Source organism: Gastrolobium bilobum, unplaced genomic scaffold (genome assembly GCF_033153095.1).
Source record: "Gastrolobium bilobum isolate Gb01-03AN ecotype WA unplaced genomic scaffold, APGP_CSIRO_Gbil_v1 utg14646, whole genome shotgun sequence".
Taxonomy (NCBI): domain Eukaryota; kingdom Viridiplantae; phylum Streptophyta; class Magnoliopsida; order Fabales; family Fabaceae; genus Gastrolobium; species Gastrolobium bilobum.
In genome coordinates this window covers 145,807-170,988 of record NW_026896570.1, presented here as the reverse complement: position 1 = coordinate 170,988, position 25,182 = coordinate 145,807, and the positions used below count along the sequence as shown (strand labels likewise).

At 36.4% G+C, this 25,182-nt stretch overlaps 1 protein-coding gene across 2 annotated transcripts in view; it reads right to left on the bottom strand.

Moving 5' to 3' along the window:
- LOC133300634 (vacuolar protein sorting-associated protein 54, chloroplastic) overlaps positions 1–25,182 on the bottom strand; it is a 46,024-nt gene that overhangs the window by 10,672 nt on the left and 10,170 nt on the right. Inside the window, exons 4-16 of one of the 2 annotated variants that reach the window (XM_061500210.1) lie at positions 24,543–24,660; positions 22,988–23,062; positions 17,549–17,705; positions 17,337–17,425; positions 15,516–15,772; positions 13,616–13,787; positions 13,445–13,528; positions 12,976–13,364; positions 12,499–12,652; positions 10,245–10,326; positions 10,046–10,125; positions 8,877–9,038; positions 4,050–4,117 (exon numbers count right to left, since the gene is read on the bottom strand). In XM_061500210.1, coding sequence (XP_061356194.1) covers positions 4,050–4,117; positions 8,877–9,038; positions 10,046–10,125; positions 10,245–10,326; positions 12,499–12,652; positions 12,976–13,364; positions 13,445–13,528; positions 13,616–13,787; positions 15,516–15,772; positions 17,337–17,425; positions 17,549–17,705; positions 22,988–23,062; positions 24,543–24,660 — 1,887 coding nt within the window. Of the gene's footprint in view, positions 1–4,049; positions 4,118–8,876; positions 9,039–10,044; positions 10,126–10,244; positions 10,337–12,498; positions 12,653–12,975; positions 13,365–13,444; positions 13,529–13,615; positions 13,788–15,515; positions 15,773–17,336; positions 17,426–17,548; positions 17,706–22,987; positions 23,063–24,542; positions 24,661–25,182 lie in introns of those variants that run through there. The other variant, XM_061500211.1, reaches the window with a different exon arrangement.

The window sequence follows — 25,182 nt, the reverse complement described above, 5'->3', positions numbered from 1 at the left end:
AACCAGATTAACTCACAGGTAGTATTTGCCATTGCACGATACTCAGCTTCTGCACTAGATCGAGCAACAACAGGTTGTTTCTTGCTCTTCCACGAAATTAAGTTTCCTCCAAAGAAGACACAATAACCGAAAGTAGAGCGCCTGTCCGAGGGTGATCCTGCCCAATCAGCATCTGAATAACCACAAATTTTTGTATTTCCCTGATCCGAATACAACAAACCTTTTCTTGGTGCTCCTTTGATGTATCGGAGGATCCTCACAGCAGCATCCCAATGTGAATCACAAGGGGAATCAAGGAACTGACTAGCCGTACTAACAGCAAAAGAAATATCTGGCCTAGTCACAATAAGATAATTGAGCTTCCCAATTAGCCTCCGATAACGTCCAGGATCAGACAACGGCTCCCCCTGTCCGGGCAATAACTTGACATTAGGATCCATGGGTGTATCAACTGGTTTACTCCCCAACATACCAGTTTCTTCTAAGATATCCAAGGCATACTTCCTTTGACAAATAGAAATGCCCTGTCTAGATTGCGCCACCTCAATTCCTAAGAAGTAACGCAGCTTCCCAAGGTCCTTTGTTTGAAATGCACTGAATAAATGCTGTTTTAACTGACGAATTCCTTCTTGATCACTTCCGGTGAGAATGATGTCGTCAACATAGACTAACAAATAGATGCACTTGTCAGGAGATGTAATCCTATAAAATACAGAATGGTCAGCTTTACTGCGAATTAAGCCAAACGCCTGAACAGCAGAACTGAAGCTACTGAACCATGCTCGAGGAGACTGCTTGAGACCATATAAGGATTTTCGAAGTGCAAGTGATGTAGATTGAGAAACACAAGCAACGGGATTACCAGTATATGGAGCGAAGGGCTGAGACTGAGGAGAAGCCTTCTTGAGAAGAGTTTGGAGTGCAGCATAGTCTGCAAGTGAGAGAGAAACTGAACCAAATGATGCATTGTCTGACTGCTGAGCTATATTCGCAGCAAGAGAGGTGGCCCAATTCTTGTAATTAACAGAACCCTTCAATTTTGAAGAGGTAATGGACCCAACATTGGTAGAGATGATATTGGGAGAATTTTTGACAGGAGGAGGTTGAGAATTGACCTCCGAATGATCAGAATCATTTGCTGCCATAATATTATATAGGAGATGACCAAATCTGAAATAGAAGAATTTTTTTTTTTTTTTTTTACGGACGGTGAACAGTAACGGTGCGGACGCAGTGGACAGTGAAATTGTACGGACGGTGAATAGCGCAGCCTGTACCAACAATGAACAGTAAGCTGTACGGACGGTGAACAGTAAACTGTATGGACTGTACGGACGAGATGAACAGTAATTTTTTTTTTTTAAAAAAAAAACCGTGTGAACAGTGTAGAACTAAGCCGGAGGGACGCACGACGTTAGAGGAAGGCGAGAACGCCTAAGCAGTGGGTTTAGGGTTTTAGCGGAAGCGAAAAATTCCCAGAACAAAGAGCTTTGATACCAACTTGAATATAAAATAATATGTTGTGTATTGATCTAATTCAGAGAGTTACAATATATAGAGACCCTAATGGGCTTAAGTGAAAGGCCCAGACCTAATACAAAATTGTGATAACCATATCTAATCACATCTAATCATATTTAATCACATCTAATCATATCTAATCACATCTAATATATTCTAACAATAATCATCCCAGCTGTAACACCCCAGGAAAAATAGTAATGTATAATAATAATGGGAATGGATCCACTTACCACAAAAAATGTTTACCACTCTTACAACCAATTTAATCACCATTGATTTCCGTCAATCTAATGGTTATAATTTATTGAAAATTAATAACATTTATTTTGTCACACTTATTAATTTCTAATAAATTATAATCGTTAGATTGACGAAAACCAACGGTGATTAAATTGGTTATAAGAGTGGTAAACTTTTTTGGTGGTAAGTATATCCTACCCCAATAATAATCAATTAATAATAATAATAATTTATAAATTAGTAGTATTAGGACTAATGATAAATTGTGATACTAATTATTTGAATTATTAATTGATTGGTCATATCTAATAATTTATATATTTAATGTTATTATAATACTATATTGTTGTGTATATAGTAATTTATGCATTTAATGTTATTATTTGATTAGTAATATGAATAATTATTTTAGTAATAATTAAATTATGTTGATGATAAACTATGATAACCAATAGTAATAAAACATAATAATAGTAATTATCCCTATGCATATAATGTTATTATTTGATTAGTAATGTGAATAATTATTTTGGTAATAATCAAATTATGTTAATGATAAATTGTGATAACCAATAGTAATTATCCATACGCATATTATAACATTAAATGTATAGGATTAGGATGAGTCAGCAGACTTTATATGATGGACGAGAATGAGTCAATCATAAGTCAACATATCTTATTTGATTAGATAAGATGAATCATCAATGAGTCAAAGACATCCTAGCCAATAAAAGGAAATAAATTCTACAAAGCCCATATCTTGAGCCCAAAACCTAATCTATAAATAGAGGTCTAACCTAACTAAACCAAATCATTTCCAATCCTCTCCATTTCTTCTCTCCTCTTCTCATCTTCTCCTCTTATTCTCTTTCTTCTTATTTCAAATTTTTATTTTATTATTATTCTTCTTTGGCTACCAACCATGCTTCTCTTCCCAAATTGTTTTTTCTTCTAGAAGTCAATTAAACACGGAGACCAGGTAATCCTAATCCCTAGAAAATTTTAGGATGGTTTCATTTGAAATATGTAATCCTTAGGGTATTTAAATTAAATTTTTTTAAACTTTAGAAATTAATAGGATAAATTATATAATTATTTTGGTATTAATAATTGAATTAAATATAATTATTTAAATTAAATTTTAACCCTTTAATGATAATAAATAGAAATAATTGGATTATTTGATTGATATGATTGAATTATGAATATTGATATGATTGGATTTGAGTTTCATTTTAATAGATGTTTGAATGATGATATGATTTGGACCTTACTAAATATTGAATATTTGGATTATGATTTGAAAAATTATGCTATGATTGGATAATTAAAATTTCGATATTCTTGGACAATTAAAATTATACTCTTGATTAAATTAATTTGAGGAAATTTTTCAATTATGATAATTGTTATAAGATTGAATAGATTTTGTGTAATTGTAATGAATGATTGTGGGAAGATAGCTTTTGGGATGGTACCTCCTAAAAGTGATGAACACAACCTTTGGGCTTTTTACCTTCGATATTACATGATGTGACAATGATGTTTTCCGTTCTTCCCAAAGTGGTATCTGGCAACAGGGTTTCTCGGGGTACTAGTAGCAACTTTGGGAAAAGGTGTACATACTAGGATTTGACATTTTGATATGGCCAATTTTGATTATACGTGGGCTGGCAACAGGGTTTCCCAGGTCTACCACGATTCTCTTCCCACTAAATGGACTAAATAAAGATTAATATGATTAATAATGAATTGATACTTGATGTGAATATTATGAGTTATATCTTTTGTGGGTTGGATTTGGATTACCAGCTTTGCTAACTGTTTGTATTTGTGTTTGTATGGCTGCAATGATCATTTGGGGAACAGATTTTCAGTGAACATGTTACAAAGGATGAGGCTAGCAGTAGGCAGTGAGGATAACGATTCAGAATTTATAGCTAGCCCTAAATTTTATGTATAAATGTCAGTCTCTGATTTTATTTTAATATTTATGAATGCAATAAAGTTAGCCTTGCACTTGTCCCTATACAGCTGCAGCTGTAATATTTTCCCAAATAATTTTAGATTAGCTTCTGCAATATTTATAGTTTTAATAAATAATTAAATGTAAATTTTGGAAATTTCTTTATTACAAAAATATTTATAGAAATTATTAGAAATTTGGGAGTGTTACACCAGCATAAAAAACAATTACCACGCACTCTGTTTGGTACTCTTGATTATACTCTTTCATCAGAATATAAGAATACAGAAAACATGAAGATTTGTGATATTCTTACCTGAAAATTGCTTGAACGTCGTCTTCATTTAAAGTTCGAGAAAGAACACGTTGAAGGTATCCAACTTCCTAACAACAAAATAACAAAATAAGTTCCAATTATAAGATTGCCTTGGGGGACGGGAGGTGTATGCGAGTAGAGCAAAAAAATGACACTCAATTTCAAACCACCCACCCCATCAAATATATCAACATAGAACCTAGAAACACATCAAGTTAGCTATATATTCCATATTTATCTTTCTAAATGTCTTTAAGTTCAGCAGACTCACTCACACATGCAATCAGCGAATTTTAAAATTCAAGCAAAATGGAACAAAAGGTTTACACATAAATAGCAAATGTCAGAACCCAAGTACATTTATATTCAGATTCCCTTCAAAATAAAACATAAAAAAAAAAAAAAAAAAAAAAACTTGAAGCAGTTATGATGAGCATGGGGTAGTGGTGTAGGGTACAGCAATTCACTGTTATCAATGGCTGCCGCCAATTAAGATGGCAGACTCCAAAAAGTGTTATGTGTGACTCCCGTGTACTCACTTTTCCCTTCCTCATCTCCAACCAAAGGGCTTGTGATTTTTAAGAGCATTTATGTCCTTACCTCAGCGAACTCTGATTAAGAAAAAGCAACATGGTAGAGAACAAAACACTCCAACACACCAATTTTCACCCTCAACAATGGACCTGTGGCTTTCAGCCCATGTAGATCCATTGAAGGATTCCAGACCTGAAATCATCACAGATTGGCTCAAATCCTCGCTCATGTAATCATCATCCTCTTTATCTTCATATAATCTCTGTTTTCTAACTTCCATTATGAACTGGCAACAAAAGTCAAAGGACTCTTATTGCTCCATTCTTATTAAAACTGTCACTCACTTAAGCCTCATTAAATTCAATGAGCACCCAAACGAATCAAGTAATTTATCTACTATTTATTATGCGTGTTTTAACTGTTAACAATTTGGCTAAACTGCACTCTCGGTCTTGGAAATTACATGATTCATATGGGTCTATGAAAAAATGGTTTCATTTGGATCTGCAAGAACTTCTTACTTTTCAATTGGATTCATAACTACACAGAAATGTCAAGTCATTAACATTACTTGACTGCTACATCAGCAAAATATTACACCATTCAGCTGCAACATCATAATTTTTTCCTAGGACTTTACAGTCACGTGTACTTTGAACCCAATTTATTTATTTACTTAAAAAGAATTTTGTTTTTAAGGACCCAACTATTCTAGTAAACCATTTTTTACAATTGAGGAAATAGTTAATCTTTTACGGATGGGTTTGAGACCTCGTGTAAGTTTCAGGGACACATTGTTATTTCACCATTCACATGATTCACTCTTTTGGGAAAAAAATGCTTGCCCTACTTTAACAAAGGGTTCACCACACCAGATCCATCTCCAATTGCCATGGTAACGCGGTGGCTTCAGGGATTTTGCTCGCATTGGCTGCCATATGCCATTGACAACAATGATAGTGGATACAGTGGTGTCAGTATGGCAATGGTGGTGCTGGCACTGACATCAGAAGTGATTGTCGTCAGTATCACATGTAAGACGGCAGACTTCTTACATCAGATGTGTGGGCTGTAAAGCACATCTTAATACTTGCTTCTGGGAATTAGATTTTTTTGGGTTTAAATTAAGAATTAAGAAGGGCCAGCTTTATTTAGTTTTTTTTTGTTTTAATTTCTTGAGATTGTTATGAGGAATGAGAATTGTAATTCTAAAAAGGAACACCAAAAATGAAATTTAGAATTGCTAGGCCCAATGTCAATTCCAAGGTGCAATTTAAGCCCAATTCCAAGCACCAACCAGTACCTAGCTTGAAATTCAAACAGAATAACAGAGACTTCAACTGCAATAAGGAATTAACAAAAACCCAACTGCACAACCCATTAGACCCTCCATGTAACCATCAGAAAGAGTACAACAAACAACAACAAAAAGCCTCATCCCACTAGGTGGGTTTGGTTATGTAGATCGAACAACACCTTTCTGTTTTGTCAAACACCGAGTCTTCAAATATGTCATTTAGATCTAAGTCCTTTTTCATAATTTCACTTGAGAGTTTTTTTTTCTCAGGATTATTGGGGTATCCTCCATTTGATTAACTCTTCTTACTAGCGTTTCTATTGGTTTTCTTCTGACATGAATAAACCATCTTAGGCATGATTCTACTACTATCTTTTCCTCAATAGGTACTATTCCTACTTTCTCTAATACATTCATTGCTGATCTTATCTATTTTTGTACGTACATTCATCCATCACAACATTCTCATCTTTGCAACACCCAACTTATGCTCTTGTTTTCACCTTTCCGCCCAACATTCAGTACCATAAAGCAGTGCTGGTCTTGTGGCTTTGGTAAAAATTTCCTTTAAGCTTGAGCGGCACAACCATCAAAAAGAGTATCATAGATATTATTTTGCATCACTTTTTTGTTCATCTATTCTATCCCTCTACAAATCTAATAGACGAAAACCCGCAAAGAAGATAATAGAGTGACTATTTCTACAACTAAGAAATTTTATTAAAATCTGCTGCATTACGCTCAAGCCAAATACACCACACTCCAACATAACAATGCACGTGCTATGATCATATTGTAAGGTATGGGACTTGAGTCCCACATCAGAAATATAAAGTTCAGGTGTGAGGTTTATACAGACTTCGGGCTCTCCTACCTTAGGAGCTAGCTTTTGGGATGAGGTTCTACCAAGGTTTGTATCAATTGGTATCAGAGACTTCCACTATGTCTCCCAGTTGCAATACGGCGCAGTTGGTGACACTGGCATTGCAGTGTTCGCTCAGGGCTAGTAAAAGACTAGCGCAAAGCCAGCCCGCAGAGGAAACAGGTCTGCGAATAGTGGTCGAATGTTACGATCCTATTGCGAGGTATAAGTCCCACATCAGAAACATAAGGTTCTAGTGTGGGGTTTATATGAACTTTGGACTCTCCTACCTTACGAGCTTGCTTTTGGGGTGAGATTCTCCCAAGATTCGTATCAGCATATTTTCGCAAAAACTCAACTCCCAACACTTTAATAACCTACAGAAAGGATAAAAGGAAAATCCCACTACACAAGATTCCCCAACTTCTGAGGGTAAAGGTAAGGGTCAATTATACCCAGCCTTATCTTTGCATGTTTGCAAAGAGGCTGTTTTCCATATTCGAAACCGTGACCTTCTGGTAATAAGAAGCAACCTTACCGCTGCTCCAAGATTCGCCCTCAACCTACAGAAAGGATAACCCCAAATTTCTAAGCAAACCAAATGATTCGCAATAAGTACCAGAAGAGCATATACTGCAAAACAACCAAGTAAAAATGACTGGTTTTTGTCTCCACACCCCCAAACCATAAAACACTTATGCGGCCTCCACAACTTACCAAATAATTTGTGATAATAAGATAAAGTGCCATCATAGTCAAAATAAAAGCTTTCACATCAAGGGGCGCCTTCAACTTCCAAAATGCAGCAGTGAGAGCTAAATTCTAAGAATAGGGGAGTTTGAATCGTACACCAAATAAAAGCTTCAGAGAAAAACTCCAGAATAATTGAGAGTCCAAGTTCATTTGAGGAGAATACCTATGTTGATGGCCAACCTTCAACAATCCTGAGGGGTCTATTATTTATTTATAAGACAAAGTCATCCCATATTTAAAAGATATCAACACAAGAACATAATGATCATTATATCATTCTGTTAGGAAACCGCCCATTAATAGGGTGAATTATAAGAAGGGAAGTAGAGGATTAGACCCCTAGACAAGCCAAGTGTGACTTGCGCTTGGAGAGGAGAGAGGTTACAACCGCTGATAGTGGCAAGAGAGGGATAAAAGGGAATTGGAAGGAAAGGGGAGTGGGAAAAGAAACCAAGTAGAAGAATTAAAAAAGAGTAAGAAGAGACATGCCTCTCGGAAGCATGGTATCTTGTCTTTCTGTTTCTGCAAATTTCTTTGTAATTTCCTCATATATTTTCCTCTGACTTTGTTGATTAGAGAGCTGAATACAATTTACTTCCTATTTCTGTTAAATTACTGTAATCTGTGTTTGGGACTCTATCACATTGTTTTCCTTTTACCTGTACACTCCATAAAAAATAGTCAGGGTCTTTTTGTGTTCTCATTTACATTTTCTCCAAAGCCATTCAGCACTACTGGTTTTATGGCCTGTTGTATAAATAAAACCAATATTGGGATTCCACCAAATAGATAGAGTTGGTCTTTTATTTAAGTAATAAAAACTAATAATATCACCTTCCAAAAGTGAAGCCTGAGGAAGGAGTGTTTCTCAAGAGCCTAGTCCATCACTAAGAGCAGGTATTTCTGACAGCAAGACCCATAAGACATCCAAATAATTTAACAGAGAACTGATTTACAACCACATGCAGATATGCAAGTAGACATTAATAATCTGTGACAACTAACAAGGAAAATAGAGTTGCAAATAACAAGAACAAGAGGTAACTGACAGAAACTATCAACATCAACATCATTTTTATCCCAAACTAGTTAGGTTCAATAGTCGATTGACCCATATAAAAGCAAGAACAAGTTAAAGAAAAATAACACACACAAAATGAAAAAGCTTCAGGTGTGAAGAGTAACTAAAAGCCATATGATGATAAAGAGAGAAAGGATATCAAACACTGAGTAAGCACACTAATCATTTACATAATTACACACACACATAAAATATGAAAAAGCTTCAGGTGTGAAGAGTAACTAAAAGCCATATGATGATAAAGAGAGAAAGGATATCAAACACTGAGTAAGCACACTAATCATTTACATAATTATTTACCTTCGTAAGGGAACGAGCAAATTGACTAGGCTGGGGGTCAGCATCCTCAGGTCTATTCCAACTCTCAACAATTTGAGGCAAACCCCGTAAATGGACTAGTAATCTTTCTCGCATTATCTGAACTAATTTAGTATGTATTTCATCTCTGTGGACTTTATAATCCTGGAATGGAAAAATACAATGATAAATCAATGTTATAAAATAAAACATTCTTGAAAGTTTTCTTGCAAACCAAATGAAACCGAATTTTTTTTATGATTCTGTAATATAAAATAAGACAAATTTTATTGGAGGAAAAAGAAAGAGAAATAAAACCACGGAGAAACAACTGGTATCCTCAAAAACAAGAGAAACTAAAAGAATAGGAAGCCCAAGAGATCACCACCTATGGCAAAATCTAAACAACTACAGTTTCATAAATATGTTTGGACATTCAAGGAAAATGCCTCCAGCGCATGCAGTTGTGAATTAGAAAGATGAATATCAGACATCTTAACAGAGAAACCTTATAGATGGGGCATGTGTTAGGTTAATGATAGCAAGAAGCAGAAGAACATAAAGTTGGTAAGGGAAGCAAAGGGATTAATTAAGGAAACAACTAAAAGTCATCACAATTGACGGCAGACAGGGTTGACTTCCATTGATGACAAAAACTAAGAACTTTAAACAAGAAGAAATCAGTGGAATTAAGTTTTGGAAAAGAAACCATCAAGATGATATAAGAGTAACACACTCAGGGTTCCTTGCTTATCCTTGTTCCTGTTCCTAAACATTTTGTTAAACCCAATATTTGGACAAAGGCTGCAAATATGAACTATTGACCTTCATATTAAAAACTCAAACAAGTTGTTACAAATATAATTTCCCATGCAAGTCATATCCTCTACCTTTTTCCCTTCCTCATTATCAATATTTCTTTTTCTATCCAAAAGAAAAAAATAGGGAATCAGTGGAATGGTGATTACATGGAATTTTCTATCCACATATTCAACTATAAGTAAACTTTCATCCTAGATGAGGAATTGATTACCCATGATTTTTCATCATTAATAAGCAGCAAAAAGAAAGAAATATCATACTTCCAACAATGAAACTTGTTCAAAAATGCAACATATAATAAATCCCCCTCTATGAAAAGCAGAAAAGTTTAATAAGAAAAAAGTACGTACCTGAGCAACTCGATCAATCTCTAAAAGCAGTAAAGCTTTTCTAGTCTCTGGTACTTTGAGAAAAAGAATCTGCCGAATTTCTTATACCGGAAATGAAAAACGTTGTTATAGTTTAAGACCACGTAAAAACAATGTCATAAGCTCATGTCAAACCAATAAATTTACATTAAAAACTTTATTTAGGTGTGTACAATTGTACCGGGAATGATAGCATGTATAAAACTAATGACTTGGCTTGCCAACGCCAGGTGTTTAGAAGTGATGGACTTCAAACCAGACACCTACACACAACTAAAGAAAAATTAGAAGCCACAAAAATGACAGAGCTTTAAGTAAATTGAAATGGGATTGAAGATAGTTCAGCAAAGTTGGGAAAAAAAGCATTCACTTAGATGAAATAATATCCAAAATGAGAAACCCAAAAGTTTTAGAATCCAGCATTATCTTGTGGTTTTTCCACTGTGCAGGAGAGTACACAAACTGAAAGATTCAAGTATAGGCTCCCTAAGCTAGACTCAATTAATACATAAATTCAATTCTTAACAACAAGTTCATCAAATTTTAGCTAGCTCCAGCCAGATTGAGAGGGGGAATCCTGATGCAATTATGTGCTTGCACACAATGAACAAATGAAGGTCATAAACATGAGGATGTTGCAATGGATGATTGGATATACCAAGATGGATAATAGTAGTACTGAGGAAACAATGAAGTTCATTTAAGCTGGTTTGGGCAGATAAGACAACAACCACGACCCCTCGTAACTGTTTGACCGAACATGGTGTAAGGCTATTGAGAAGGATTTGAGTTACATCAAGCTTCATGAATCTTTGATACTGGATCTAATACAATGGCACCAGAATTCATGTAGCTGACACCGTAGGTGTTGTTGTATTCAGGTGTCTTAACAACTTATAGTTTTATAACCATATACATGATATACTTATCAATTTGATGAGACCTTGGGATGCACCATCCCAAAAGTTAGCTCAATGGGTGGGAGTGCCCAAGACCTTATAAACCCAAATTAGTTGCCCATACAACCAGTGTGGGACTCCAAGTCCCATACCTTGCAAATAGAACCCAACATTCCACCACGCTTCCCTAGTGCGTGCCCCCACGCACAACTCCACGTGATGGATGCTGTAAAGAACCAATTCAACCCAAAAGCTTAAGTTGTTGGGTGAGGCTACATTAATGGTTTTATATATCTCAACACGTCCCTTCACACGAGAGCCCACTGGGCTTGAAGAGTGGACAATGCACAGGCCCACCTACCTGTGCGAACAAAGAAATTCCACTTGAAAGAAAGTGGGGGGCGGTGAGGAACGAACCTGGTACACGGAGGCTCTGATACCATGTAAAGAACCAATTCAACCCAAAACCTTAAAGTGTTAGGTGAGGCTACATTAATGGTTTTATATATCTCAACAAGGTTTTGGGGTGGTGTATCCCAAGGTTCTTTAAATGGTATCAGAGCCTCGCCATCTCCCACTTTCTCTTGTGGAGTTTCTTAGCACGGGTAGGTTAGGCCTGTTGCATTGTCCACGCTTCAAGCCCAAAGGGCTCTCGTGTGAGGGGGCGTGTTGAGATATATAGTCCTACATTGGTTGTATGTGCAACTAATGTGGAGTTTATAAGGTCTTGGACACTCCCACCCCTTGAGCTAGCTTTTGGGGTGGTGTATCCCAAGGTTCTTTACATGGTATCAGAGTCTCGCGGCCCCCCACTTTCTCTTGTAGACTTTCTTAGCACAGGTAGGCTGGGCCTGTTGCATCTTCCATTCTTCAAGCCCAATAAGCTCTCGTGTGAGGGGGCGTGTTGAGATATATAGTCTCACATTGGTTGTATGAGCAACCAATGTGGAGTTTATAAGGCTTTGGACACTCCCACCCTTTGAGCTAGCTTTTGGGGTGGTATATCCCAAGGTTCTTTACAGATGCACTGATACCATTTGATGAGACCTTGGGATGCACCACCCCAATAGCCAACTCAAAGGGTAGGAGTTCCCAAGGCTTTATAAACCCCCACATTAGTTACCCATACAACCAGTGTGGGACTCCAAGTCCCATACCTCGCAAATAGAACCCAACATAAGACTTGGCTAAAATACCAGTGGTGTTCTATGGCACTGAATGTTGGGCGGTGAAGTGCCAACAACAGCAAAAAAAAAGTATATCGGAAATGAGAATGTTGAGGTGAATGAACGGCCATATACAATAGGGGCTTCAGTGAAAAATGTTAATCAAATGTAAGATAGTTGAATTGAATTGAAAGAGGTAGATAAAGACCTAAAAACTTTTGGTGAAACCATTAAAAAAGACCTTGCCCTATATATAGAATGACGATCAATTGACACTGGTCTAACAGCCACATATAGGTATATATGCACACATGAACATAGTTTATACATCAAAAGGCACCAACAGTTCAGAGAACAATAATAGTAGTACCTGCATAGCACCAGCCCCAAGCACAAGCTGACATGTTCTAGTGTTGAAAAACTTCAAGATCTCTACTACACGGTGAACAACTTCGGAAGATAGTGTTGGCAAAAGGTTGTTCATATCAATGTACTCTGACAACATCTTCAGCAAAATTATGCCACTAGAAGCAAACAAGACAAATCAAGGTACTTTAAAAGCATTCACAAGCTGACAGCCAAAACAAAAAGATCATTAAAAAAAAATCATAAAAAGACAAGTTTACCTAACAAATTGGCAACTTCAAATTATGACTAACAACATGCATTATATTATAATATTGTTATAAAATAATCAAGTTTACATACATAATCTTATTCACAGAGAGTCTTAGAGAGAGAGAGAGAGAGAGAGAGAGAGAGAGATGTGAAAATGGAAAACAGAAGGAACAGAAGGTGCACATAATGAAAAAAATAAAAAGAATGAAATTGAATTCAGATAACTAACCAGTTAACCATGTGATAACCTACACCTTTGTAGAAAAGAGACTGAGACACAGATTTTTTATGGTCTTTCTCAGTACTGTTACTCTGTGCGGTTGAAATCTTATTGTGAGCTATATTTGGTTCCATCACACTATTCATAGATGCTTCAATGGAATTATTTTGCTCAACTTGCTGTTCAGCATTTGGCTGTCCAGTGTCTGCCATCGGCAGAACATTATTGTTAGTCACCGCATCATTGTATCTCGTTGAAATATCATCCTCAGAGCCATTAAGATTCTCAGAAGTCAATGCATCAGATGAAAAAAGCAAATTGATAATGGATTGAAATTCATCAGGAACATCTATCTCCACCCATGTTTCCTGGTCAAGCACTGCCTTAATTTTTGCCATCTAAAAGCAAAGCAAAAGCTATTAACACAGCTGTACAACAATTTTATGATAAATACCACATAAAGGACCACCAAACTTACCCGAGATTCATGCTGAAAATCAACAAAAGCCTTGGCCTGTGACTGCAGTGTCCCACGGATGCTGTATCCCAATCTTCCACCGATCTGTTAATTTAAACATGGGAAATGAATAATTGAATAAAAACCACATAATTTGTAATGTTAGCTTTAAATCAACATGAAAATATGTACTTTTTCCGTAGCAGTAATAAACTCCTGGGTGATGTTGTATATGGTTAGAAACTCCTGCAATTTCAACCTAGGATGGAGAACAGCGCGGACCCCAAGAAGCTTTGCCCATCTTCCATGAGCAGCATCACATGCTGCAAAGACAGCTTCTGCGTTTTCTCGCAATACATCAGCTCTGTTTAGGACCAGATTCTTTGAGAACATCAAACAAATTGGACAGCAAGTAAAACACAAAAGTAACTTGCTCTAAGACAGCAAAATGACTACTGACTGACAAAATAAGATAAGATAAAACATTTGAGGGTAGCATCAGCATGCATACTGATTTAACATTGTTAAGGGGATGAAAGTTATTGTTCTTGCATAGTAAAACAAATTACTCCATATTAAATGTAGCAATAAATTTATAATGCCTGCTTCACAACTTTCACAAGCAAATAAAGGAAGTAAACCTTTAAAAAGTGTCAGCTACAATCTTTCATAAGAAACTGAAAATGGAAAGGAAAACTTTAACAAGCAAACTATGGATAGTTTTACACCAACTGTGAAAGAGATTCTCCAACTGATGCATGTGCCACAGCCACAAGTGATTACCACTCAAATCTTAAAGGGAAAAAAGTACAGGTTATTATTCATTTTCAAGAACTTTTTTTTTTCATTCTACCTCATTTTTTTCTTCATTTTGTATTTTGTAGCAGATATTCTCCAATGAAAAGATAATTCTATACTGTTACAGATACAAAACTATTCATGTACCTTCACCTAATAGCTTAAGCTTTTAGAATTATTAGAGAAGTATAATATAGAACTGTTAATGTGGTATTCACCTAAAGAACCAATTCAACCCAAAAGCTTAAACTATTGAATGAGGCTACATTAATGTTTTTATATTTATCTAGCAAGCTCCCCCCACAAGAGAGCCTATTAGACTTGAAGGGTTGATAATGCATCCTGCCTAGCCTATCTATGCTAACAAACTCCACAATATTTAATTATATTTTATTAATAGAATGGAGGCGGTGAGGATCGAACTCATGCCCACATAGTTATGTTGGCTCTGATATCATGTAAAAAATTATTTTAACCTAAATGTTTAAGCTGTTGGATGAGACTACACTAATGGTTTTATATTTCTCTAACAGTTCTTTACATAATATCATATCCTCTATGATCAAATGGTCACAAATTCGATCCTCACCGCTCCCATTTTATTAATAAATAATAAAATATTGTGGAGTTTCTTAGTATAGGTAGGTGGATTTTTGCATTATCCACCCTTCAACTCTAATTGGCTCTTGTGTGAGGGGGCATATTAGAGAAGTATCATATAGAACCATTAATGTGGCCTTAACCATTAGCTTAAACTTTTGGGTTAAATTAATTCTTTACAAGGATAATTGGTTCTTGAGTAATAAATAGTGTTCAAATGATTAAAAAGAATTCCCACAAAAATGAAATCTTGAAAGGTATAGCCCCCTTCCTCTCAAAGCTTCATTATATCGCCTTTGTCACCATTCAATGAACAATCAAACTTCAAAAGGGGGAGAATAAATTGTTTTGAAAAATCTCATCACAATACAAATGTTTACAAATTCTAGGAAATCATCACTACATGAATCTGCTCATTTAAACATAGTTAAAAATTACAAATCCAACCCTGGTGGCACCAGACAACAATTTCTCTCAACTTAATATTTCTATTTCATACTGAATTATTAAGTCCAGGTGCTCCTGAATTTCACAATAGCAGTTATCATTTTACTAGGACCAAAAAAGGATAACTACAAGAAAAAATCAGCTCCAATCGCAAATTACTTTTCTCAATCTAAACACCAAATAGAATCTGGAAAAAGCTTTCTCAAACAAGACTATCAGAATTCAGAACTAAGAGCCTAGATTTAACCTGAAATTTTTTGACATGTTTGAGGAGCTCACAGCATCAATTGCTTTTCCCTGAAAAGAAGGACTCTTGGCAGCATTTCTTTGCGGCGAATATGGCAAAATTGTAGTACCATGAATCTCACTTTCGTGGGATATTTCAGCAGCTGCAGCACCATGAGCAATTGCAGCAGCAACTGAATCAGCAGCATAATGACCATCACAGTTGCTCAAAATCCATTCATTGGCCTTCTTCACTTCAGCAGCCCGCACTAAATGTGCCTGCAATCACTAATAGGAAAAAAATCTTATTACATCACTCTTAAAACAACTGATGAAGTTACAAGCCAATGTATAACTAAATCCCATTAACCTATATGTAACCCTTAACAGATAATACCAGAGCTTGGACATGAAATGCAGCCAACACTGTCTCCCATGGAAAAAATATTTAATTTGTAACATCCCAGTAATAAGCTGTCATAACAATTGATTATTCTTTTCTTGGGGCATAGGTATTAACGAAGAGGGTGAAATGCACCAAAGATACAAAATCTATGTCGCAGAAAGTATACTACATGCAATACGATCTAATGCTATTAAAAATAGTAAACTATAGAAAATTTTAAGCCCTGAGCATGCAGTACTCACTCATAGATGCAAACCACACCATGACTAAATTGTCTTTTGGACTAACAACCATTTTACAAGTGATTGAAAATATTATAGAATTAAGCAAACACCACTAGATCGTCAAGAAAAAGACAAGAATTACCAAACAAGAGAGTATTTCAATTCTGTTGAGATATAAAGTCCCACATTGGTTGTATGTGCAACTAATGTGGAGTTTATAAGGTCTTGGGCACTCCCACCCTTTGAGCTAGCTTTTCGGGTGGTGTATCCCAAGGTTCTTTACATGGTATCAGAGCCTCGTGTCCTGGGTTCGATCCTCGCCGCCCCCCACTTTCTTTCAAGTGAATTTCTTTGTTCGCACAGGTAGGTGGGCCTGTGCATTGTCCACCCTTCAAGCCCAATGGGCTCTCGTGTGAGGGGGCGTGTTGAGATATAAAGTCTCACATTGGTTGTATGTGCAACTAATGTGGAGTTTATAAGGTCTTGGGCACTCCCACCCTTTTAGCTAGCTTTTGGGGTGGTGTATCCCAAGGTTCTTTACAAATTCATGTACAGGTGACATATTTGTTGATATCAACTCAAGATTTCATATTTGTAAATAACCTTGGGATACACCACCCCAAAAGCTAGTTCAAAGGGTGGGAGTGCCTAAGGTCTTATAAACTCCACATTAGTTGCCCATATAACCAATGTGGGACAATATATCTCAACACGCCCCTTCACACGAGAGCCCATTGGGCTTGAAGAGTGGACAATGCACAGGCCCACCTACCTGTGCGAAGAAAGAAATTCCACCGGAAAGAAATTGGGGGGCGGCGAGGTTTGAACCCGGGACAAGAGGCTCTGATACCATGTAAAGAACCTTGGGATACACCACCCCAAAAGCTAGCTCAAAGGGTGGGAGTGCCCAAGGTCTTATAAACTCCACATTAGTTGCCCATATAACCAATGTGGGACTATATATCTCAACAATATTCATCACAAATATAAAAAACTAAACAATTATCAAGGTTTTAGATCAACATAACTATCACTTCCAAGATGTCATTACAACAAAATGGTTGGGATATCAGTACAGCAATCCAAGCTTCTCATTTTTTTATGGAAGTTTTTGCACATGGACATGCTACATTTAGGTCTTTGCTTCCCGTGGAGGTGGGTACTGGTAATGCTTCTCATGCAAATTATTGGAGGACAGTCAAGTACAAATTACCTGTACTATCATGAAAATAGCACTCAGAAGATGTACAAAGCAATCCGAGGATAGGCTCCTTAACTTGCTAGCAAGTGATGCACCTCCACCTGAGTCACTATTTGCCATTAGAAAGTAGAACAGTGCACATAAAACCACAATTGTAGAAAAATACGTTAACAGTCTATCTTCTGATAGTCAAACATAATCAATTATGCTAAAGAAACTCTCACCATCTGCATCTACTGCTCTGTCTCCTGAAAAGAACTCTGACTCCGAACCTCGAGCAGCAAGAACAGGAAGCAACTCGGCAACAGCAGTCTTAATAGCAGTCTTCATATCAGCAGTCAGTGTATCTCGATAGATTCTCAGAACAGAGGGAAGTTTAGCCTGAAAATAAGGGAATCATTTGACCAAATGAAGCTGAATCCAAAAAATCGAACCAATTATTCTGTTCACAGGGATATAAGAATCTAATTGTCAAGATATTAAAGTAGTAATTTGAAAAGGTAGTGTCAATAATTTAAAGTGATGTTTCTGATAAAAGCAACAATAATCTCATGTCAATAAAGAATGTTAAATCATTTAACATGCATAATCCCCTATACAAAGAAATACCAAGGGAGATGAAACACATCCAACAAAGGAGTCTACACAAGCAGCTATAGGGGCCAAAAAGGGAAACCAAAAAATTTAAAATAAACCCCCCTTAGTCTTCAATCATCAAGTGACGATGAAGTTGACCGAGGATAATTACTTGTACTAGAATCAGGTCATAGAATCTATCATCAAATCATACCAGATGCTTCACTTCCTGCTAAACCCTAAAATTCCACTGCAATTCAAATCCGATGAAGATCGCGTCAATGGCGTGCACTATCCAGCATGTGTAGAATGGATAACACAGGATTCCATGTTACGGTCGTGGCTACACTCAATAAACTCAGAGTCAATTGTCAATGAAATTTTGGGCATGAAGCAAGCACATGAAGGCTGGGATAAAATACATAAACGGTTCCACGGGATGATGAAATTTAGAGCAAGGCAGATAAGATCTGAATTGAGCTCAATCAAGAAAGGAACAAAGGCTATCAAGGAGTATCTCCCTCATATAAAAGGATTATGCGATTTGCTCATAGTGATTAAAAACCCAGTGAATGATGAGGAGCGAATTGAACTGATTCTTGAAGGATTGTCGTCTAAGTATACATTCATCACCATAGTGCTTGGTCATGAGAACCCATACTCAATTGAGGATCTAAGTATCACATTGATTACTTGTGAGTAGATGTTATCAAAGCAAAGTGAGGTGTTGCTTTTCGAATCAGCAACTGTGAATGTTGCTCAACACGCACACGACCATATGAAGAAGAATAATACTAGTAATGGTGATACTTTGTTTGCCGTTGTTTTGGGGAGTCAAGAACAGAGCAACTGCAACTTGGTTATGGAGGATTCAATCATTCAACCTCCTCTAACAAAGGCAAGGGACGCATGGGAGGTCGTACTAACAGAAGTTGGGGTCATGAAGGTATGAGCAAACATCTATTGCCAATTATACAAGTATGGACATGGCATTCACTAGAATGGTACCCTGACTCAGGCGCCACACATTATGTTACAGCAACCCCACTCAATCTCATGCACAGTCAGCAATTGTCTGGGGAAAAACAAGCAATGATTGGGATTGACAAAGGTTTGACAGTAACTGTTATCAGTTCATCTAAATTTATTTCACCTTTTGACACTCACACATAACAATATCTTAAGAACTTGTTGTTAGTCCCTTCTGTTATGAAAAATTTTGTTAGTGTGAGCAAATTTGCAAAGGATAACTATGTATATTTTGAGTTTCGTCTCATTGATTGCTTTGCAAAATGGCAAGGCTCTCAAAGTCCTACTCAGAGGAGCCCTTGATTCAAGTGGACTGTATAAGTTTGATGGCATCCAGCTTCATTAAAATTTTAATCGTGCCACAACCTCATCTTCCCATAATTCTTCTTCATCTACTAAATCTCCAAATTCTGCTCATTTACTTTGTAATAATGTTCAGAATTGTATAGGTAATTCCAAGTCATGTAATGTTTCATATTCTACATACTCAATGTGGCATTGTTTTTGTAAAGAACCAATTCAACCCAAAAGCTTAAGTTGTTAGGTGAAGCTACATTAATGGTTTTATATATCTCAACACGCCCCCTCACACGAGAGCCCACTGGGCTTGAAGGGTGGACAATGCACAGGCCCACCTACCTGTGCGAACAAAGAAATTCCACTTGAAAGAAAGTGGGGGGCGGTGAGGTTCGAACCCGGTACACCGAGGCTCTGATACCATGTAAAGAACCAATTCAACCCAAAAGCTTAAGCTGTTAGGTGAAGCTACATTAATGGTTTTATATATCTCAACGTTTTTTAGGACATCCACACAAAGAAAGTCTTAAATCTGCGCTATCCTCTTGTAATATACCAATTGATAATAAAGCGATCAATACTTTTTGTTCAGCTTGTTGCATGGGAAAGGCCAACGGATTGCCCTCTTCCCATCCTTAACAGCTTATAACACACCCTTTGAATTAAATCAACCCTGGGAAATTTATATTACATCTTTTTTGTAGATGCAAACACAAGGTTTGCTTGGATATATCCTTTAAAAGAGAAATCAAATGCAACTCAAACATTTAAATATTTTCGTTCATTAATCACCACTCAATTCCAAGCCCCAATTAAATCAATACAAACAAACTGGGGAAAGGAGTTTAGACCTTTCACACAATATCTCCTCCATGGAATAAAACATAGAATAGCTTGTCCTCGCACCCATCACCAAAATGGAGAAGTTAAAAGAAAGCACAGGCACATTGTTGAAATTGGATTAACCTTGCTAGCTCATGCTTCTCTACCCATGAAATTCTGGGATTATGCATTTATATCATCAATTTACCTCGTTGATATATTACCAATAGCAGCCTTAAATTTTCAAATACCATATACTAAGCTTCTCAACTTAACTTCAGATTATCGGTCCTTAAAAATCTTCGACTATGCATGCTTCTCATTTATCCATTCCCTACAACAATCATAAACTTGAGTTTCATTCCCGAAAATGTACTTTCCTTAGCTCTGTCACCAATCATAAAGGCTATATTTGCTTAAACCCTAAAGGTAGAGTGTATATTTCTAAAGATGTCCTCTTTAATGAGCTTAAATTTCCCTATCATTCTCACCCTAATACAAAGGATCATCCAAGTCAGGCAATCAATCCTATTTCTTTCCTTATTTACCAAACACTTGTCCTCCTATATCCACAACCACTACACATCTACCTTCCAATGCAACAAATGTGGACCAGGAAGCTAATGCTGCAACAAACTCAAAAAAAAATTCTAAAAATCTAACAATTCTCCATTAGCACTATCTGAGTCTCCCTCTCCTCACCCTTTGGATTCAATTGCACCTATGATAACTCCGCTTTTGAGTCTACTGCAGTGGTCTTCACCTTCATCTCCTTCTCATCATGATCATGGTTCCTCTTCTTCCTCTTCACCTGTCAGCCAGGCTCACTCTCCATATTCTTCTCAATCCTCTTCTGCCACTTCCTTTTCTGTTCTGGATATCAGCCATCATCCTCCCTCAGCCCTCCTTCACCCACTCAGTCCATCACAAATTCACAAGATATAAAACCCTTGCAAGATCACATGCTCTTGTTACTCACTTAGAGCCAACTATTGTCAAGCAAGCCTTGGCCTCTCTACCCAGTGGCTAGATGCAATGAAAACAAAAAATAATGCATTACAAACTACTCATACTTGGTCTCTGTTTTCTCTCCCTCCTCCCACGAAAGCAATAGGGTGCAAGTGGGTTTTCAAGGTAAAGGAAAATTTGAAAGGTATTGTCAATAAATATAAAGCCTGATTGGTAGCTAAAGGATTCCATCAACAAGAAGGTTTTCATTACAACAAAGCCTTCTCACGAGTGGTTCGGCTAGTAACAATGTGAATTATGCTTACTCTTGCCCTTACTTTTAGCTTACATTTGAGGCAATTGAACATTAATAATGTTTTTTCAATGATGACTTGGTTGAGGAGATGTACATGTAACAACCCCCTGGGTTTAAGTCCTTTGACAAGACCTTAGTGTGCAGATTGCATAAAACTTTATAAGCCTTAAACATGCTCCCAATGCCTTGTTTGACAAGCTCAACAGTCAATGCTTCTCCTAGGATTTCTGGCTAGCAGTTGTAATTCTTCTCTCATTATACTGCGTGATGGGAAAAAGTGCATCTACATCCTAGCGTATGTAGATGATATCATTTTGACAGGTAATGACAGTTGTTTCATTAATATCCTTGTCATTACACTCCACTCCAAGTTTGCACTCAAAGATCTAAGGGACCTTAACTACTTTTCGGGTGTGGAAGTAAAGAAACGAACATCGAGTGCTTTGATTCTGTCTCAGTCTAAATATTTTTGTGGTCTTCTATCTCCGGCCAATATGGCAGATGCAAAGAGCATTGCCTCTCCAATAACAACTAGGTGTAAACTGACCAGACTTGGCTCCTACTATTATGATAACCCACAGCATTATTGATCCATTGTGGAAGGACTGCAATATGCAACCACTACTAGGCCTGAAATCAGCTTTGCAGGGAACAAGCTGTACCAATTCATGCCACAGCCTCTACTTGAACGCTGGAATGTAGTGAAACATATTTTCAGATACCTTTCAAGGATTGTTTATTTTGGTTTGATGTTGCATACTGCCAATCCTCATTGACCTCTACATCTTACAAAATTCTGTGATGCTAATTGGGTAGTGACCCAAATGACTGTCGACAGTCCGTCGCCCAACCTTAGGGGCATGCTTATTTCTCAAACCAAACTTGGTTTCTTGGTGGTGCAAGAAACAAACCTTGCTGGCAAGGTCAAGCACTGAAGTCAAGTGTAGGAACCTGGCTCTTACTTTTGCAGAAGTTTTGTTTTACGTGAGCCTCACGTGCCTTTCACTACTCCTTGGATATTTTGTGACAATTTAAGTAATGTGACTCTCTCACATAACCCAGTTCTGCATGCAAGAATCAAACAAATGGAGTTGAACATCATCTTTGTCAAGGAACGGGTTCTATCCAAGGAGCTGCTTATGTATTATGTTCTTGCTTCAAATGAGCTAGCAGACACCCTTACTCTCCTAGATTTGCAGAACTTAAGTCCAAACTCAAAGTTGTGGACTCATTGTCCATCCACGACTCATGAGTTTGTGGGGGGCATATTAGTGAAAGCATGTAAAATGTTTTGTATTTTACATGTATGTGATGTATTTTGTTGTTGTTATTGTGAGTTGCACCTCACCAAATTACTATCACTATAGTTAGTTAGATAGTTAAAGTTTTGTTATTTTTGCTGACTCAATCAACAGGTATGGAATAAAGGTGATGTTGATATTTGATGCTGCTAATGTTCCTCTTCTATGTATTACCAAATACCAAGTGTTTACCAATCAAGATGAAGGGAGAAGGGACATTGAATCCTCAAAAATACAATAGGAAAAAGCTCACTGCACTGATCTTATGAAAAATTCTTCACCAATCAAAATACACAAATTACCAGAACATAATATAGGAAATTAACTAACATAAACAATAATTTTCTGAAAAGCAAATACAGATTATTACTCACTGTTCTAAGCAATCCAATAACAGTAGGAAGAAGACTATCTTTGAAATTAGTGGTTTCTTCTTCCTCCAACTTTACCTGGTTATGAATCAGACATAGGTTAGATCACAAATCGCATCCTCAAAACTTCAAAATATCTTTACACATAATATTATTAAAACACACACATATGGAATCAAAAATAACATCAAGGTAAAGAACACAAGTTAACCACAAATCACACAACTTTATGTTGTGAGATTTTGAGCAGCTCTAACCTCGGACTAAATGCCAAAACAGAGTACTCAATTAAAGAATTGCACAGCATGTAAAAATTAAGCCATCAAGTATCAACAAGAGCTTCATTTACCCTGCTAATATTACTTGATTCTACTAATTATCTGCATTCCAACAGAAATAGAAGAATATCGACTTCGGAATCTTCTTGTGTGTTCTCCTACAAATATTTTTCTCAGATTCAAAGATTCCAAATCAAACAATCAATCTCCACATCACAAGTTCATCCCTGACAAACCCATTTGGAACTCCCATCACTCCTCTAAGCTTAGATTTTTCATTGGGATAGAAGTACTTAATAGGATTAATAAAAATAATGAAATGCTACAGATTCATATACCATACAGGCATACACAGCTTTTCACCTGACATGTGTTATGCACAGGTTTAATCAGAAAGCGTAGCCCATTTGTTTCTAAACTAAAAAGTGGCTGCTTTGATGAAATATTCTGTTTGGGGATCTTGATCAACACAGGATGTGTCCTTTCATCTTGGAGATTTTTTTTTTATAGAATAAGAAATTTTATCAAGGAAGAAGAGAAGAGGCTATGATATGCTTTAGCGAGTATAACAATTAGGAGCCTACGATATCATGGCAGTGTGCTGTTTATACAGTCCTGTAGCATATATGGTAGTAGAGAAATGTTTGTATTTTCCAGGGTGTCTGTTTTCCCTTGCATTTGTCACACGATAGAAATGATTTTATGGCTTCTACGTGGTGCTGTGCTCATGGTTGTTTTCAAGGAAATTTCAATTATTGATGTGCAAAGAGATTGCACAGTTTTTTGCGTTTTTGAGAAATTTTATTGCCTTATTTGTCCCTTTTCAGGTGGACTTTTCTTGTACTCATCCCAAATGTACATCTCTCCTTTTTAATGATATTAAACCTCTTCTGTAGAAAAATAAAGAGATAAAGACAGTATCTACTTAAAAAACAACAACAATGCATTGGGTGGGAAATGTTAATGAAGGTTACAACTTGAAGTTCCATGCAATTACAAATATGAATATACAATTTTTTCTTTTGTGAAGTTCAATATATACTTGAACTCCATAATGAAATGTTAAACCTAGAGCCTATTGGCCCAGTGACTATAAAAAGTAGCACGTTTTGCAATATGTTGACTACACTTGAATGAAGAAACCCCAGTAGGAGACAGTTCCCACTCTAAAACATAATGTAAAGATTTGAAAGATTTCCAGCACAAGATTCATAGGAAACAAAAGAAACAAAACTACAGAAAAGTGTTAAAGATAAAAGTAATTGAAGATGCAATCTTACTTCATCATCCTTTCCATTCATGGGAAGGGAAGCCCTTGCTTTAGCTTTGGATAAAATTATTACATCTGTTTCTTGAGCATCGTGTAACGAAGCTCGAATAAACTCTGCCGTAAGAATGCTACAAAATAATGCAATACATTACTAAACATCCAAAAACAGAATATAACTTCATCTTTCCTTTCCAAAATAAACAATCAATTTTTAGAAATATATCAGTACCAAAACTCAAGATTTCAAAGTTCAGAGCAACAATGGACAAAGAAAACATGTTTGAAATGAGCATGAGTTTAAAATATTTTAAAACAAGACAATAGGAATGGATTTAGTTCACAACTACAAGAAATAATTTACCTTCAGGTTGGAAGAAGATAAAATAATTAACATAACTGTAATTAAAAAATGAATTTAACTTGTTAAGGTTAACTTTGAAACAAAATATAACGGTTCAAAGGCAAGAGCCCAAAATATGGATATCAATTCCTGATTTTTCTTTTTTTTGATAATTTCTTTTTCCCAAGCCATATAAAATCACAATATCTACCCTCTTTTATCAAAATCAAAATAGAAATGACAACCAAATCATCTAATTCTATAATTCTCTGAATCTCACACTCAATAAACTTTGTTACACTGCAAAAGA